The following is an 18037-nucleotide window of genomic DNA, read 5'->3' on the forward strand; positions in this document are numbered from 1 at the left end:
ACAGTGTAGATAAAAACATATACATGATGTCAATAAACAAATCACACCACATCTGACTCAGGGACATTAGTTTCTCACCAAAGACCAGCTGCAGGCTCCCAAAATCAACTGCTGCTCAGCCTAGGAGCAGCAGTTCTCTAAGCATTGGCACATTAATTAATGGTTTAGACATTCTTTATTAGGGAGCAGAAAGATAAGGGTGCAAAACCCTGCAAATGCAGCAGCTGAAGACAAGTATAAAAGGTACTGCACAGTTATAGACTGCCACAGTTAACAAAGTGACATGAAAATTGCCAGGCTGATACATTGTGTAATTTGTGACTAGCACCTGTGTTTTTAGCCTTGAAAAGAGTTTCCGTGTTTGGTTGTTAGATCTCTGTTGGAGCCTTCTACTTCTGTCAACAACTGTTATTGTGGATTTAATGATCTTGAGGAATCTGAAATTCAGTCATCATTCACCTTACAGAGAGGTAAATACTAGTTGGATGAATAGAAGTTGGACTGTAGACCCATATGACACTGTAGAGAGGTCACCATTTCTCAAAGGCTTTGTCCATCTGAAAAGACTCCATATTACATTAAGTGCTTTATTTGAAATGTCTAATTTATATTATTTTATACCTGATAATGGGAATTATGTCCACAAAAACTGTACTTGTGTTAACTGTGTTAAGCACTTAATTTGGTAAAATGTCATTTTTAGGAATTCATACAGAAGTTTGTACCACAAAAACTTTCCCTACCATCCACTTAAAAGACATCATAAGTCTGCAGCATGAATCCTCACAACTTTCTCTGTAGTGCAGTGGGAAATCTATAGCAACTTGACCTTTGTGACTTCACAAATGACAGAGCTATTTTGAGAGTGACAGTTTTTCCCTGATTATTGAAATCCATTATCGCAGTGTGTTCATGCTCATTTTGTTGTTACACATCCAGGGATCTATGGGGCCTTTCAGAGAAGTAGATATACATTCTAGAACTGTTTCTTAGAAGGCAAAAGTTGCCAAGTAAAGGTGGTGGTGCACAGCCTTCCAAACAAAATTGTGAGTCCATGATTTTTCTTAAGGACTCTTTAAAAAGAGTTATGTTTTACCCAAAGAAAATCTTTAGCCTGCCATGGCCCCCTGCTGCTGTCATAACTGAAACCCTAAGAATATAATACAAGTGGATAAAAACTCAGAATAAATGGTAGCAGGTGTAACTTAAACCTCATCCATACGTATATATTTTCAACAACTTGTTTGCCCTGTTGTTCAATAAAGGAAGGGAGTATATAAAGTATTAAATGCACAGATATGCAGTACATACCCTGTGTTACCTGACAACTGAATTGTTTATATTAAAGTATTTTTAACAGAATCATGAGCCACCCTTTCTTGTCTGTCCAGAGTGCCAAAGCTCCCATCCAGGTTTTTTTTTAATTAGCATCTAAATTACTGTAATCTCCTCCTTTCTGGCCTCACTACTGTAACCTTGTTAGTCTCAAGTCCATTCAAAAAGTTACTGCCAAAATCATCTGACTCATTGCTTCAATTCTGTCACCCTGCTCTTTGAGACCCTTCACTGGTTCCTTTTCTCCATCATATCAAATATAAATAGAAACTGAATATCTCCACCTTTAAGGCATTTCACAACTGAGCTGTGCTCTGCCACCCAGACCCATTACATGCATGCATCATCAACCACTGTCTTCACTCCAGCAACTTATTTTTCCAGCCTGTAGTACATTAATCTCCTCCCACAAGCAACTCCGTAGTTTCTTCCATGGGTTATAAACGTCTCTCCAAAATTTGTAAAGTGATATTTTCCTTTTAATAAATCCTTCCTTAAGACTGATTTCTGCTGTGCAGTGTACAGAACACTGTCTGTTAATGGCTAGGCAGGTGGTGAGCTACATTGTGTACACACCTAATCTATATGTAACATGTTCATACCATTTTTATCTCAGTTTCCCTCTCCCCACTCATCCTTGTTTGTTTCATCCACCTCCTGTGTCTTGTCATTAACTTAGATTGTAGGCTAATTATAACACGTGATGTCTTTTTACTACATATTTGTACAGTGCCTCTTTACTATGTGTTTGGACTCAGGCATTAATTAGGTTAAATGAATTTCACTCAAATGGAGGTCATTTATTCTACATCAGAGTTATCCTTTCATATCCATGTTTGACTGGTGGTGTATCACTAATTAGCATATACTGCCCTGTACTGTGTTTGTTTTGTTTTATGTGATAGATTCCTAAATAGGTCCGTAAATAGAATTCAGGGCCGGCTCCAGGCACCAGCTTAACAAGCAGGTGCATGGGGCGGCCAAGGGAGAGGGGCGGCACCTGCGGCAATTCGGGGGCGGCAGGTCCCTCACTCCCTCTAGGAGTGAAGGACCTGCCGCTGAACTGCCGCCGCCGATCGCGGCTTTTTTTTTTTTTTTCCAATTGCCGCCGCCGATCGCGATCATGGCTTTTTTTTTTTTTTTTTTTGCTTGGGGCGGCAGAAATGCTGGAGCCGGCCCTGATAGGATTTAAGGAAAACACAGGGTATATTCATGGACTGGTATAATATCCACATTAGTGGCCAACATTTTCAACTTGGATGACTTATGTTGGCCACTAAAATATGAATTTAGACCCTGACCGTAACATGCATTATGCCTGAGCAAAAGCCTTCATCTGTATGGAATCCCTTGAATTAAGTGGGGCTCCACACAAGTACAAAGATCTCCCTGTACACAATGCACTGAAAGATTGGGGTCTTATATTTGTAAATACATTATTAAATTAGTTCTCTAATCTGTTGTGTTGAAAACTGTTGCACCCTTAGGTTGCAGACAGTGCTGTCTGAGAATCAGTATTTTTCAACTATTCAGCTGCTTGGCACCCACATACCAGTTAATCTTCTCACATTAAAATATAGTCCTCAGGAGAGAAATATTTTGCCCCTCACTGTAATAAACTGCATGTTTAATTAAAGTGATTTTATTAGAGTGATTTACTGTAATTATCATCTCATGAATAGTGTCTTTTCAGTGTAGACAGCACTGTAACTGAGTGTTATAATGAGGATGGAGTGTGTGCTGTCCAGTTACACGGCCAACTCGAGCCAGCTTTGGCAGTCTGGACGGAGAGAAAAGCTGTGTTTAGTTTTCCATTCATAGAACAGAGTCCAGAAAATAAGCAATTTCAGGCATTGATATTCATGTTAGCATCCAATTTTTGTATGGGATGGTAAATATAATTAAGAAGTAAATATTTCCACAACCTAATTGCTATGTCTTTGGGCTCTGTTCTCCTCTATGGGTGCTTGGTTTAAGGGGGTTTAATGATGAATTAGATAGATAGAAAAGATACATCAGTTGGCTTAAATCCGTTAATCCCAGGATTCTGTGTATAGAGAAGGAGAAACAAGTAAGTGGCAGAGATCACCTGGAAAAGGGAGAAACCCATGGGGTCATACTCTTGCTTCAGTGGAAACCTGCTAAAATCTATCTCTAATTTACTCTGAAGAAGTAGTGACAAGGGTGAGCTTTCCTCTTCTTCCCCTCTCCACCCTCCCCCATCCATATACTGCATCAAGGTAAAAACGCCAACTGTATTTCTGTGTGTGACTGGGATATTAAGTTACATTACTTACAAGTAGCAAAGACATGAAAGAGCTATACAGGTCATCTGAGATAAGTGCAGGTAAAATCTGAGTACAGTAGAACCTCATAGTTACGAACACCAGAGTTATGAACTGACCAGTCAACCACACAACTCATTTGGAACTGGAAATGTGCAATCAGGCAGCAGCAGAGACAAAAAAAGAAAAGAAAAAGAAAATACAGTACAGTATTGTGTTAAATGTAAACTACAAAAAAACTAAAGGGAAAGTTTTAAAAAAAGCTTTGACACGGTAAGGAAACTGTTTTTGTGCTTGTTTCATTTAAATTAAGATGGTAAAAGCAGCATTTTTCTTCTGCATAGCAAAGTTTCAAAGCTGTATTAAGTCAATGTTCAGTTGTAAACTTTGAAAGAACAACCATAACATTTTGTTCAGAGTTACGAACCACCACCATTTCTGAGGAGTTTGTAACTCTGAGGTTCTCCTGTATGTGGTTTATGCTGGACTTTAGAGAAAAGTTGTTTTAGAGAATATATTAGAGTTTTAACACGTTTGTTGGTTCAGTACTATTTTATTATCCCTCCACCTGTAAAGCCAGCCTCCTTAGTTACCATGAATGTACAGATCTCAGAGTACCTTGCATGTACAGGTTTCCGAATGAAAGCAATATTAGTAATTTAGTTTTAATAATGTTTAAAACAGTTTTTCTATAAATCAGATTGTTGAAATTAGCTAGAATTAGAAATTAATGCTGTAGCTGATACAGTACATACACAAAACAGATAAAGTTATAATAATAATACAAAGCAAAAAATTTGATTAGAAAACAACCCAATTGCAATGAGTATTTAAGATTGCTTTCCTTTTCCAAACATGTGGGCCTAATCTGCCCTGGAAAAAACTGTTTTTAAAACCTGTTTGGGACACCATGGTTTAAGCCACAAGAGCTGAACCAGTTTTTAAATTGGTTGGAATTTTGTAGAGTAGGCCCTTGTGTTTCAATCTCTTTTTGGCTCTTTGACCTTTTCTGCACTAGAGAAATATAGCATGCTAACTAACATTTTACTTCATCAGTTGATTGTGATACACCTTGCATTCACACACACAACTTTTCAGTACCAACCATGCTAAAGTACCAGTCCAAGTGGACTATGTGTTATCAGGGTCAGTACTATCTGTTCTTACATCATTCCAGTCTCAGCCACTTCTCTGCCATTATGGTTGCAGACTGGTGGTAGTCCTCAGTTACTATCCCATACGGCAGTGCTGATCTTGTGAAGTTTCCATGCAGAAAGCGCTACTTCCAGGATCTGAGCAGGAACTGTGTCATAGGTATTTAAAGGCCATTACAACTGAAATGGTTTAAGACAGAGCTAGTGTGGATGTGGGACAAATCTTCAAGTGTTCCTAACATGATTCTACCCGGCTAGTGTGGAAACACTAAACAATATGCTCTTAAACCAGTTCAATACAATACAATTGGCAAATGATTCAGATCTTTAGTGAAGACAAGTTATGTGATTCAGCAGTGCTTGGCACAAGGTATTGTGTGAAGTGGTATAAAAACAAGTAGTATCTTGTATAGAAAGAATGCATGAAATGTTCTTTTAATGGCAATAATTTTTAATTGCACCAAAAGAAACAAATCTGATATCAAAATAGAGTATGATCTACTAGCAAACTCAATGTGGATTTTGGTAGAGAGAAATTTGATAGTATGATGCATATTTTTAAGAAATCCAGACAACTATTTCTTATAGTCTGTTTGATTTCTCTGGGGATAACTGATGTAATAGATGTTTGCCCATAATAGTTAACAACAGACTTGTAATATGATTTGTATGTATGTAGTACTAGGGTAGGGGTTCTCAGAACAAATTTGTTGGTGGACTCAGAGTGCGGCTACCAACTCTTGCTGGTGGCTACTCTCACACTTTTTCCTAAAATACTTAATTAGCTTTAGGAAAAACAAATAAATATGTACATATACACATCCAAATCATTGTAATTTATTTGTTGCTAGCTCATAAGTCTGTTGTTCCTTGTATATTTATTAATATCACTTTTATCACTTTTCACAGCAGACTTACTCAGCCCTGCCAAGCCTGGGGACAAATTAAGCCCTGGATGGGGGTCGGGGGAGGCAGCAGGGGCCAGGGGCAATGTAGGTTGGTGGGTGGGGAACCGGGGAGGCAGCAGGGGGCTGGAGCCCAAAGCCTGAGTCCACTGCCACTGAGAAGGTGAGGAATTCACTGGCTGGCTGTTCCTCCAGTGTTGTGTCCCCGATGTCTCCAGAGGGGGGCATAGCCTAACCCCTGCTGGTGGCCCCAACAATCAACACCAAGGCGGTGCATTCAGGAGCAACAGGGAGGGGAGGGGCCAGTATATTGCCCCCCGACCCCCCATCACAGCCCAGGAGGCTGTGGCTGCAAGAAAAGCCCCTGGTGGCTACATTTGAGTAACACTGTACTGGGGGGGGGGGGGGGGGGACACATTACTGGCAGATGAGCAGTCCTGCTTTTAGATGTCTAGTCTTTATCAGCTATCTTTAATGCAATTTTAAAAATCCCATTATATAATGAACAAAATGAATTCTCATTGGTCGTATCTCTATACAATAGTGATGTAAGTCTGAGCATAGAAAATTGAAATGGCTGAAAAAATACATACATATACAATTATTTTTAAACATAGATCCACTATAAATTAAGTATTTTATATTTTTATTTAACTGTGGCTATTATAGGTAAAGCAATGGTAACTGGACAATTTTCTGAGCAAGTTAAGGATAGTAGGTGTGATTCTCATGTACAGTAAGGCTCGTTTTACTGTTCTGACAGTGCACAGTACACTTAAATTAAGTGTAAATTTACTTCCACTTTAAGAACATAACATAAGAACATAAGAACATAAGAAAGGCCGTACTGGGTCAGACCAAAGGTCCATCTAGCCCAGTATCTGTCTACCGACAGTGGCCAATGCCAGGTGCCCCAGAGGGAGTGAACCTAACAGGCAATGATCAAGTGATCTCTCTCCTGCCATCCATCTCCATCCTCTGACGAACAGAGGCTAGGGACACCATTCTTACCCATCCTGGCTAATAGCCATTTATGGACTTAGCCACCATGAATTTATCCAGTCCCCTTTTAAACATTGTTATAGTCCTAGCCTTCACAACCTCCTCAGGTAAGGAGTTCCACAAGTTGACTGTGCGCTGCGTGAAGAAGAACTTCCTTTTATTTGTTTTAAACCTGCTGCCTATTAATTTCTTTTGGTGACCCCTAGTTCTTGTATTATGGGAATAAGTAAATAACTTTTCCTTATCCACTTTCTCAACATCACTCATGATTTTATATACCTCTATCATGTCCCCCCTTAGTCTTCTCTTTTCCAAACTGAAGAGTCCTAGCCTCTTTAATCTTTCCTCATATGGGACCCTCTCTAAACCCTTAATCATTTTAGTTGCTCTTTTCTGAACCTTTTCTAGTGCTAGAATATCTTTTTTGAGGTGAGGAGACCACATCTGTACACAGTATTCGAGATGTGGGCGAACCATGGATTCATATAAGGGCAATAATATATTCTCAGTCTTATTCTCTATCCCCTTTTTAATGATTCCTAACATCCTGTTTGCTTTTTTGACCGCCTCTGCACACTGCGTGGACATCTTTAGAGAACTATCCACGATGACGCCAAGATCTTTTTCCTGACTCGTTGTAGCTAAATTAGCCCCCATCATGTTGTATGTATAGTTGGGGTTATTTTTTCCAATGTGCATTACTTTACATTTATCCACATTAAATTTCATTTGCCATTTTGTTGCCCAATCACTTAGTTTTGTGAGATCTTTTTGAAGTTCTTCACAATCTGCTTTGGTCTTAACTATCTTGAGTAGTTTAGTATCATCTGCAAACTTTGCCACCTCACTGTTTACCCCTTTCTCCAGATCATTTATGAATAAATTGAATAGGATAGGTCCTAGGACTGACCCTTGGGGAACACCACTAGTTACCCCTCTCCATTCTGAGAATTTACCATTAATTCCTACCCTTTGTTCCCTGTCCTTTAACCAGTTCTCAATCCATGAAAGGACCTTCCCTTTTATCCCATGACAGCTTAATTTACGTAAGAGCCTTTGGTGAGGGACCTTGTCAAAGGCTTTCTGGAAATCTAAGTACACTATGTCCACCGGATCCCCCTTGTCCACATGTTTGTTGACCCCTTCAAAGAACTCTAATAGATTAGTAAGACACGATTTCCCTTTACAGAAACCATGTTGACTATTGCTCAAGAGTTTATGTTTTTCTATGTGTCTGACAATTTTGTTCTTTACTATTGTTTCAACTAATTTGCCCGGTACCGACGTTAGACTTACCGGTCTGTAATTGCCGGGATCACCCCTAGAGCCCTTTTTAAATATTGGCGTTACATTAGCTAACTTCCAGTCATTGGGTACCGAAGCCGATTTAAAGGACAGGTTACAAACCTTAGTTAATAGTTCCGCAACTTCACATTTGAGTTCTTTCAGAACTCTTGGGTGAATGCCATCTGGTCCCGGTGACTTGTTAATGTTGAGTTTATCAATTAATTCCAAAACCTCCTCTAGTGATACTTCAATCTGTGACAGTTCCTCAGATTTGTCACCTACAAAAGCCAGCTCAGGTTTGGGAATCTCCCTAACATCCTCAGCCGTGAAGACTGAAGCAAAGAATCCATTTAGTTTCTCCGCAATGACTTTATCATCTTTAAGCGCTCCTTTTGTATTTTCATCGTCAAGGGGCCCCACTGGTTGTTTAGCAGGCTTCCTGCTTCTGATGTACTTAAAAAACATTTTGTTATTACCTTTGGAGTTTTTGGCTAGCCGTTCTTCAAACTCCTCTTTGGCTTTTCTTATTACACTCTTGCACTTAAGTTGGCAGTGTTTGTGCTCCTTTCTATTTGCCTCACTAGGATTTGACTTCCACTTTTTAAAGGAAGTCTTTTTATCTCTCACTGCTTCTTTTACATGGTTGTTAAGCCACGGTGGCTCTTTTTTAGTTCTTTTACTGTTTTTCTTAATTTGGGGTATACATTGAAGTTGAGCCTCTATTATGGTGTCTTTAAAAAGGGCCCACGCAACTTGCAGGGATTTCACTTTAGTCACTGAACCTTTTAACTTTTGTCTAACTAACCCCCTCATTTTTGTATAGTTCCCCCTTTTGAAATTAAAGGCCACAGTGTTGGGCAGTTGAGGTGTTCTTCCCACCACAAGGATGTATAAAGGCTACTTTATACTGCCACAGTGGTGTAAAGGGGCCTTTGTATAAATGAGAATCAGGCCCAACATTTCCGTCAAACTGTTTAAAAAAGTCTGTTCTGTGGATTGGAGACTATAGGTGCAAGTAACATTCTAATTGACTAGAGAAATCTTGATAGACCATATTTATACCTTCTTTCAAGCTATGTTAGCAAATCCATCCAATTCCTTATTTACAATGATGACTTTTACTGTGTTTGAGTGAAACCATATGGGAACCATATGGGAACTATTACTAACCATTAATGCAGGATTGAAAATTGTATTTGTAGTTAATGGGCTGTATGTATACTTCATTTATCCAAAGCCAGAAGAAACATTATGTGAAGTTCATGGTATAACTGTAAAGGTTCACTGTTTGGAGAAGTTACTGTGTATAAATATAAGGTACTTCAGAGTAGACCTGAACATTCATTCAGAATATGGGTGATTTAAAATACTTCTGTAATTTATATATTCCAATTATATATATTTATATTTGTGTGTTTGTGGGGAGGTTACAAAGCAAAACTGAAAATTAACCCTGGACATTAACGTTTGTGACATGTGCACAATCACTTTAGCACCGTAGCTTCTTAACATTTGTCCTGCCATGATTTATTTGTAGAACTAAGTGAAGGTTACAGGATTGGGCTCTTAAAAACAAACAAATCTAGGATATTTGAGTCTTCCTGCCTTTGTTTTCATGTGCAATAGTTCTAAATTATATATTTGATGACTTATTGAGTATGTGCAGGATATTTTTTGATGAGTGAACAAAACATTGTTTGTGTTTCATACTTTGGAAAAAAATAAGCTATGCCACCAGCAAAAATGATGTGATGAACAAAAAGCTGCTACAAATATGAATCATTAAACTTGGATGTTCTTAGATCATTAAGCTACAGCTATTTTTAAGTTTTGGTTTGGTTTATTTTGCAGTGGGTCTGGGGGTGCACATAGCTATTGCTTAGGTGTCTCAAAGTAGATATAGAAAAGGCATTTTTTAACCACATGCCTCTGGTAAAAATCACTTTTTAAATAGGACAAATGCAGAATTTTAGACCCAGGGATTCCCCATTCTTTCCACAGACCAACTGATTCAAATGTTTCATATTCAGACTTCTTCAATTTGTAAAATATTACAATGTTCTAAACTCAAGAATGAATGTGTTCTAATAATCTAATTAGATTTATTGGATAACTTTTTTTTGGATCTTGTTTGTTTTCTGTCTCGAAAGAAAAAAATCAGCGTTGTGGATACAGGTGATTTTTATTGGGAACTGTTCAACTTCCCAGTTTTTATTTGATGAAGCATGTATTTCTTTTATATGACAAATCACAAAGATTAGGCATCATAAAACTGAAAGACTCACAATGTATAACTGCTTTATTTAAATTAAAAATTTACTTATTATTTTGCAGGTTAAATTTTTTCCGAGATGTTCCTGACTTCCGGGTACTGGCATGTGGTGGAGATGGAACAGTGGGTTGGATTTTGGATTGCATAGGTAATGAGGAGGTTTATTTATATTTGCTCTTCAGCTGTTATGTTTTGGGAGTCCCTTTATAAGACTATATCTCATTTATCAGCTTGTGGAGCCAACAATTTCAAACATTTCAGTCACTTAAAATGCTGATAGTTAGACTCTTTGAAGTATGAAATCCATTACCTTTTAAAAGTTATTGTAATTGAAAATAATTAGGAACATCTAGAATACCTGGGTCACTCATTCCCATATGGTATTACTTGGGCTATCTACAGATTAGGGATGGTAGAATTTGTTTAATTTTTGCTTCTGTCTCCTTTCTTCAACATGAATCAAACATGAGCCATTTTCAAAGTTTAGGCCAGTTCCTGCAAGTTCTATCCCCTCCTTTCTATTACCATATTCTTGCTTTCTCTCTGTGACTTCCCATATACCTTTGACAGGGTCTGTTTCGTGGTAGAGTAGGTCTCCAGTCTCTGTGTAATGCCTCAGACTGGCCACATGCTTTATTTAAAATTTTAGATTCCTATAGTCAGTCAGATATTGTACATTTTGGGAATCATCTAATGAAGGAACCCCCGAGGTCATGAAATTTGAACTTTGTGAACCACTCAAGGCTTATGGGAGAAAATAGAGACTATTGGCACCATGTGATTGGTTATTCAACCTTAGGAAGGCTGCAGAGAGAAGAGCTGGCGGTATGTGGTATTGGAGTTCATGAAAAGGGAGTGTGTGTTGATGGGGGAAAGTAGTAAGGGAGTCAGATGGAGTTTTGATTAGGAGTGCTGGCTAGAGTATGCTGTTGGGAGGTGTGGGGTAAGGCAAATGGACCAGAGAACCTTTTGAAGTTAAGGGCAAAGATGGTAGAGAAGACACCTTTCTAAATGAAATAAAAAGGTTTTGTAAAAACAAAATAGCCTAATAATCATAAATCATTGTACCTGAATCATAAACATATTGCCGAAAGTATGAAGTTTCTAAACTCTTCTCCTGTCATTAAGTAGTCATGGGGAATACCGCAGATTTCCATGCAGTTTCCCTTCTATTATAGTGGAATTATCTCAACAAAATATTGTATTTTGGCTAACTAAATATTGGCTTCCACAGCTTTGAGTAGTGCAGACTTAGTAAGCAGTTTTTGGTTCAATCAAGCTCACTGATGCCAGGTAGAGATTATGAAAGCCACAAGCTATGTATATAAAGTTTAGGAAACTATCTACTGTGGGAAATAAATATGCTCTTCAGTTCGAACGTCTTTTCCCCTCTCGTCCTCCCATCTCCACTACCCCCAACATAAAAAGGAGAATCATAGTTTGGATCAAAGCAAGAGAAAATCCCAAATCTTTAAGCAGTTTGAGCCTTTTAATTTTTTTTTTATTTTTATTTTTTTCTAAAAAGCGTAGGGTCTTAAAATCCACTTGTAAATACCAAATCCTCCACAAGCTTTCTGCAAAGATGACAGATAAATTGGTAAAATAACACCGTGTTCCCCTCAGATCTACTGGATGTGTGAACTCCTGGTGAAAATTACTGATAGTGTGCACTTCAACCTGTGTAATCAAATAGCTGATCGTTTACCTTATTCATGCAAATATCAGTTTAGGACTAGGAGTGCTGTTCATTACTACTAAATGTGTTTTGTGCGCTGTCATTTGAAATTATTTGTTGTTTTGTGTTGCTGTAGTTGTGTATATGAAATATGTGTATCTTAAATATTCTTTCTGGGTGAAATTTACTCCATTTAAAGGGCCACAAAAGGCTGTCCGTCCTGTGATAACCCTTTGTCGGTGTGGGGGGTGGGAGGGTCTGTGTGGAGCATGGAACTTTGTTTGGGGTGGGACTACTGGATCTATGCTTATATCTTATGGAGCCAATGAAAGGGGTATGTGTGGAGTCAAAAACTACTTGTGTTCCAGCCTATAGACTTTCAAAGTACTGGTTTTCATATATAAAGCCCTCAACATTTTAGTCCCAGATTAACTTAGAGGTCTGATTACCCATCTCTGACTGAACACATAATCAGTGCTTATCCTGAATGTTGGAACTTGGTTTCCCAAGCTTTTGGGTGCTGGTTCCAGGGCACTTTGGGTGGTGGAGCCTCATGTGGAATTCGCTCCATGTGGAAATACAATTAAACATAAATTTGGCCACGGTAAGAAAAATCTACAAGACTCAATTCTTTGCACAGGCCTTCTCAGCTGATTAAATTCTGCTTTCCTAGCTATGTGGCAAAGCTGAAAGCAACAGGGAGCATGATGTTCAGTCTTACTGAGATCTTGAATATCTCAGTTTAAGCCAGATACCACATTCATGGGTGCCAAAAATGCCTGTAACAATAATAATAATAATAATAATAATTAATAATAATGTAATTATAGACCCTAATAGTAGCAGTTGTGGAGGGGCAGCACTGCAGCCAATAAAATGGCTGTCTGTGGGGGGTAGAGTTTCCTTTGCAAAGCATGTTTGAACTGTTAAATCAAAATCTAACCCAGTTACCTTATCCATAATTTTAAGTATTACATGTACAACTTGATTTTGGCTTTATCGTTTTTTTGTCCCTTTGATTATGTTTTTTTTTTTTTTATTCACAGAGAAGGCAAATTTGCTTAAACATCCTCCAGTTGCTATTTTGCCTCTTGGGACTGGCAATGATTTAGCAAGGTGTCTAAGATGGGGAGGAGGTAAACACAAGTTAAAATATATTGCATTACATTGTTACAAAAGAAACAGAAGTTTACTGACAAAATCTACTTGCAACATTGATTTCTCTCTTATGATGTGTGAAAACCCATTGTCAATTTTATTTCTTTTGCCTCTTGGAATGAATTGTGAGTGTAAATATGGAGTAAAACTAGATTTTGGTCTCTAAATGGCACATCAAAATTCCTCATGGATAGTAAGGTCCATATTCTATTACTTTGCTTGTAATTCCCATTAATGTCAATCAGAGCTCTATAGACTGAAGGAGAGTACAGTATGATGATGAAGATTTAAAATTGCCTGACTTTTTACCATCTTTATTGCAGTTATTCCCATGATGAGTACATTATAAAACAGTAAGCTTAAATGTAGGGAGGGGGTTTACTGCAAATGGCTAATAGTTTATTGATTTTAATATATTCAGAAACATTAAAGAAAAATGCAAGTGTCAGGCCACACTCAATTAGTAGCTTTGAGATGACTGTTCTTTGTTGATGACTATTCTATGATTGTTCATTGCCTCTTCTCTCATCCCGGTGAAGATTCCAGACAATCAGCATGTTGGTGCCCTCTACCAGGAAGCAAGGAGGCAAAGACTAATGAAAGCAAGAGGATATGTAAAGTCAGACCTTCAATATCCTTTGCCTCTTTTCCTGGAAGCATGGAACCTACCTCTCAGCTCTTTCAGTAACTGCTTTCCATTCATGGAAAGATGAAAAGAGAAGAGCAAGCACAACCTGAAGAAGAGGGACAAGAATAGGAAGGACTCAGCCAAGACTAAGCCCCTGTCTGGTGGCTGTATACCAGCTGCACAGGCTTACAACATCAAAAAGAATGTTGGAGAGACCCCTTCATGGGATCCAGCTTTGCAAGCTTCCTCTCACCAGGGGACTAATAGCTCTAGCTCTGATTCCTTATTCCCTCTCGACCCATGGGTTTGATCCCAACCTGCTGGTGTCCAGTAGATTTAGTTTGGGATCCAATACCGATTCCATTTCAGTCTGAATGCTGTCCTGTTTCTGGTGCTCCTTCTGCTTCTGCTGCTCTTTCCTTCTGTTTCCCTCACTCCTCATGCCTAAAATGTAAGTAATTTACAGGGATTATTTTATCTTCCCCATCTTCTCTATCCTTCGTTGGTTCCTGGGTGCAGATCTTTGTAACCCCACTCCAGTGTTGGCAAACTCTTCTTCAATGCAGTGGCTTTTATTCCTGCTCAGTGGAGAGCGCTTCTAGACACTCTTAGCAGTTTGCCTCCTGCAGCTGTCTTTCTCACTTCTGCAAAATTGGTCATAGGTGCAGGGCTAGCTTGATTTCTGTCTGGGTTTTCCTCCTCATTACTGGGTGTGCATGACTCCCTTCCCCCTTATATTTTCCACTGATGGAAACCTCAAAGAACCATGTCCCGCTCTGCAGGAGCAGGAAACAGGACCCCTACTTATGGCAAGGCAAGCTTATCATTCATGCCCTCTAACAGATATGTAAGTAGCCAGTGAATTGTGGGACAATGACTCCCTCAGATCTCATGACCCCTAAACCTAGACTTCATCTGTCAATTTGCTGTCAGAAATAGCTCTCCTTAGCAGGCACCCCTTCAGCACAGCACGGCATGTGCATTGCTAGCTCCTGCCTGCATTCCTTTATATATTGGGCACTGTGAGTACAGCGCCCACGTCTGGTCTTTCTTTGGGATCCTATTTCCCTTTTCTAAAAGAGTAGGTAATAAATGAGTATCTTGATTTTCAGATGTGCTGAGTTCCTACAGCTTCCAGTGGGCCTAATGCAGCTCAGCTATTGTCTTACAGAGCAAGATAGTTTAGGTTTAGCAAGGTTAGTTGCCTCCACCTCCACAGGGGCTGCAGCTCAGATTCACCTTCCCTTCCATCTTACTAATTGCAAGTGCTGGAACCACAGACTCAAGTCTCTACATCCTTGCCCTAGAGCAGGAATCTAGAACTCTAGGTCCCAGATCCACAGAGGATTTAGGCACCTAACTCCAAGAGGTAGATGCCTAAGCCCATTTTTTAAGGCACAACTGGCATCCATAAAACTCCTGCTTGGCTGCCACCTAACTGTGTAGGTGCCTAAACTCACTCAACGCCTACGTTTTTGCAATAAAAGTTCCCTGGCACCTATGTTCCTGCCTCTAGGCATGCACACTGCTGCCTCATTCTAGGAGTCTGGATGCCTGTCTCCTGCCTAAGTCCCAGAGTGATCCACAAACCAAGGGAAGACAGGTGCTCCTCTGCCTAACTTGCATGCAGGGCCTGATACAGTATGCATGTGCAGAGGCCACCTAATTCCACAAAACATAGCTGGGGGGGGGGACCTCCCTAATAATCTTTAGCCCAGCGGTTAGGGAACTTCACCTAGGATGTAAGAGACGCCCAGTCCTTCCTCTGCCTGACGAAGAGAAGGGATTTAAACATGGGGCTCACACTTCTCAGGTGAGTGCCTGAAGCACTGGGCTATAGGACATTCTGATGTGGGTTGAGTGCCTGAAGCACTGGGCTATAGGACATTCTGATGTGGGTCTCCCTCAATCTCTCCCATTGATGTCGTTCCATTTTAATTAAATAATTGAACAATTAAATATAAATTGGGCCAGAGAGAGAGTGAGATTGACTCTATAGTCTAGTGGTCAGAGCACTTACCTAAGAGGTGGGAGATTCCTGTTCAAATCCCTTATTAGGGAAAGGGGGGGCATAAACTGCGGTCTCCCATATCTAACCACAGGCTAAAGGTTATAAAGGAGGTCCTCCTTCCTTCCCTTTCTTCTCCCACCTGTTTTATGTGGAGTTAGGTGTCCTCTGAGCACGCATACCAGGTCAGGCCCTGCATGTGAGTTAGACAGAGGAACACTTATCTTCCTGTAGTTTGTGGATTGCTAGCAGAGATAGGCACCTCCCTGAAGCCAGGAGTTAGGTGCCTACCTCTGAGGGGGGGGGGCAGTGCTTAGGACACACTCCTCTCATCAGCATCGCAAGTTTGCTAGCTTGGGCAGCTCCCCCCCAGTGTGCTGGCAGTTCACATTCTAAGGTGCCCTCTCCCCATTCATTCTATAGGGAGCTTACCTGCCTGGCTCAGTTTTTGTGGATGACAGTGTTGTTCCTGTGATGGTCCAGACACTGAACATTGCAATGCCTAAGGTTCCTCCGTCCTTTTTTTCTTTGTTTAATAGGAATTTCTGTTGGTCTCTGACATTGGGTGGGGCTCATCTTCCTCCTCCTTCTCTCCTTAGAGGCTGTTTTCCCTCCTGTTTTTCTGTTCTAGCTCAGGCAGGTTGTATTGTCTGTTGGTTCATTTGGAACTTCTGTTCTCTTGTCAGTCACTGGGTGAAGTTCATTTTAGTTCTTCTACTCCATGGTCACAGGTTGCCCTTCAATTGTGTGTGTGTGTTCCGTTGCTGTGGTATCTCTCCCCATCAGAAGGCTCTTTGGAGAAATCTCAGTAGCTTGCTTGCTACAATGCTCCCTTCTGAGTTACAATGTCTATTGAGTATCCAGACATTTCAGGAACTTTTTAGCTTCCTCTCTGGTGCCTTTTCAATGCATGGTAACTGACTGCTGCCCCATCCTTAGACAGAACAATCTGGTAGGTCAGGCTTACCTTCTCCCTAATTTCTGCTTAGATAGTCTGTCTCGATGGAAGATAGTTTTAAATCGTTTGCCTTTGCTAATAGAAAGAGGTAAAAATAACTATGACATTATTTTAAAACATTGATGAAAATTTCTTCCCCAAAATGGAGCATGCTTTTACCAAGTGTGCAGAGGTCTGGAGAAGGAATGGAAGCCTCAATAAATGGTTCTATATAAGTAAGCCGAACATCATTAAGGTATCAGTAAGGAAGAATACCTGAGAGATTGTCTTGTGGGTGCAATTTTAAACAAAAAGAGTTTTATTAGACTTCTCAAGAACCTTATCCTGCCCCCTTCAGCCATTTTTTTGCTACAAACTTAGAGAGAGTATGCATACCTCACGCTGCTGTGTCTCAGGAATGGAATCCCACATATCAGACATTTTGTTCTTAAAGCATCACTGTTTGATGTCCTGTATTTTCTATCCTTAAAGTTAACATGCTGGAGTTGGAGATGTCTAATACAGTGTTTCTCTCAGCTTCTATGACCATTCTTACTGATGCTCTCATTAGATAGCCAAAACTCCCTCTATAGATTTTTTGAGATCTATGTATTGTCCCTTAGATTTGCTGCTCTTGCTGATTTTCTGCAGGGCTCAGAGGTTGGACTTATCTCTCCTCTTAGATTCCTTACTTGTAGACCTCAGGCCTAACCATCATTTTTTCCAGATCAGCACTGAGCATGGGGACAGGGGGAAGGGAGAGAAAGAGAGTGAGAACTGCTTTTATCTGTGATGCACCCTCTCTGTGAGAACTATGGCAAAGGTCTTAGTAGGTCAAATATTTGTTCTATAATATTTTCATTATATATATAGCACCTTCTCTCTTTGCATCATAGATAACTTTTTTCAAATATTGAGTCAGTTCTCACACATCACCCTGAGATAGATTATTGTGTCCCTGTGATCATTATGACCACATGAATGAGTCAATGGTGAGCATGAGGCATGGATGTGTGGGGTAACTTGCCCATTGTCTCATGGGAGGTATGTTGCAGTGCTGCTTGCGACAGAGCCCTGTATGGCTCATGACTTTGTCTGTATGGAGAATCAGATGTTGGTTTCACTTTACAAGCTCCAGACACTCTTTCCCCCCAAAATATTGAGTGCAGCCCCATGCCTCAGTCCTCACATCTGTTTTTTTCTCCAATGTGAGAAGGAATGAGAGTTGATACCCCAGCTCAGACTTCTGTTCCCTTATCCTTGAGGAAAGGGAGTTAAATTAAGAGGCATCCTCTCTTTTTCTGCCATCTGCAAGGATCTTTTTCAGTGTTTTGATCTGTCTCCAGATCCCATGACAAGTATTATGGCCTTAGGCCTTAGACCCTCTTACT

General features: G+C 39.9%; 1 protein-coding gene across 4 annotated transcripts in view; it reads left to right on the plus strand.

The window, feature by feature from the left end:
- The window catches only part of DGKB (diacylglycerol kinase beta), a 449520-nt gene that overhangs the window by 174580 nt on the left and 256903 nt on the right, over positions 1-18037 (plus strand). For all 4 annotated transcript variants that reach the window (XM_065397765.1, XM_065397766.1, XM_065397767.1 and 1 more), the window contains 2 exons: positions 10303-10388; positions 12962-13051. In XM_065397765.1, the coding sequence (XP_065253837.1) occupies positions 10303-10388; positions 12962-13051 (176 nt within the window). The remainder of the gene's footprint in view (positions 1-10302; positions 10389-12961; positions 13052-18037) is intronic.

This window comes from Emys orbicularis, chromosome 2 (genome assembly GCF_028017835.1).
Source record: "Emys orbicularis isolate rEmyOrb1 chromosome 2, rEmyOrb1.hap1, whole genome shotgun sequence".
Taxonomy (NCBI): Eukaryota; Metazoa; Chordata; order Testudines; family Emydidae; genus Emys; species Emys orbicularis.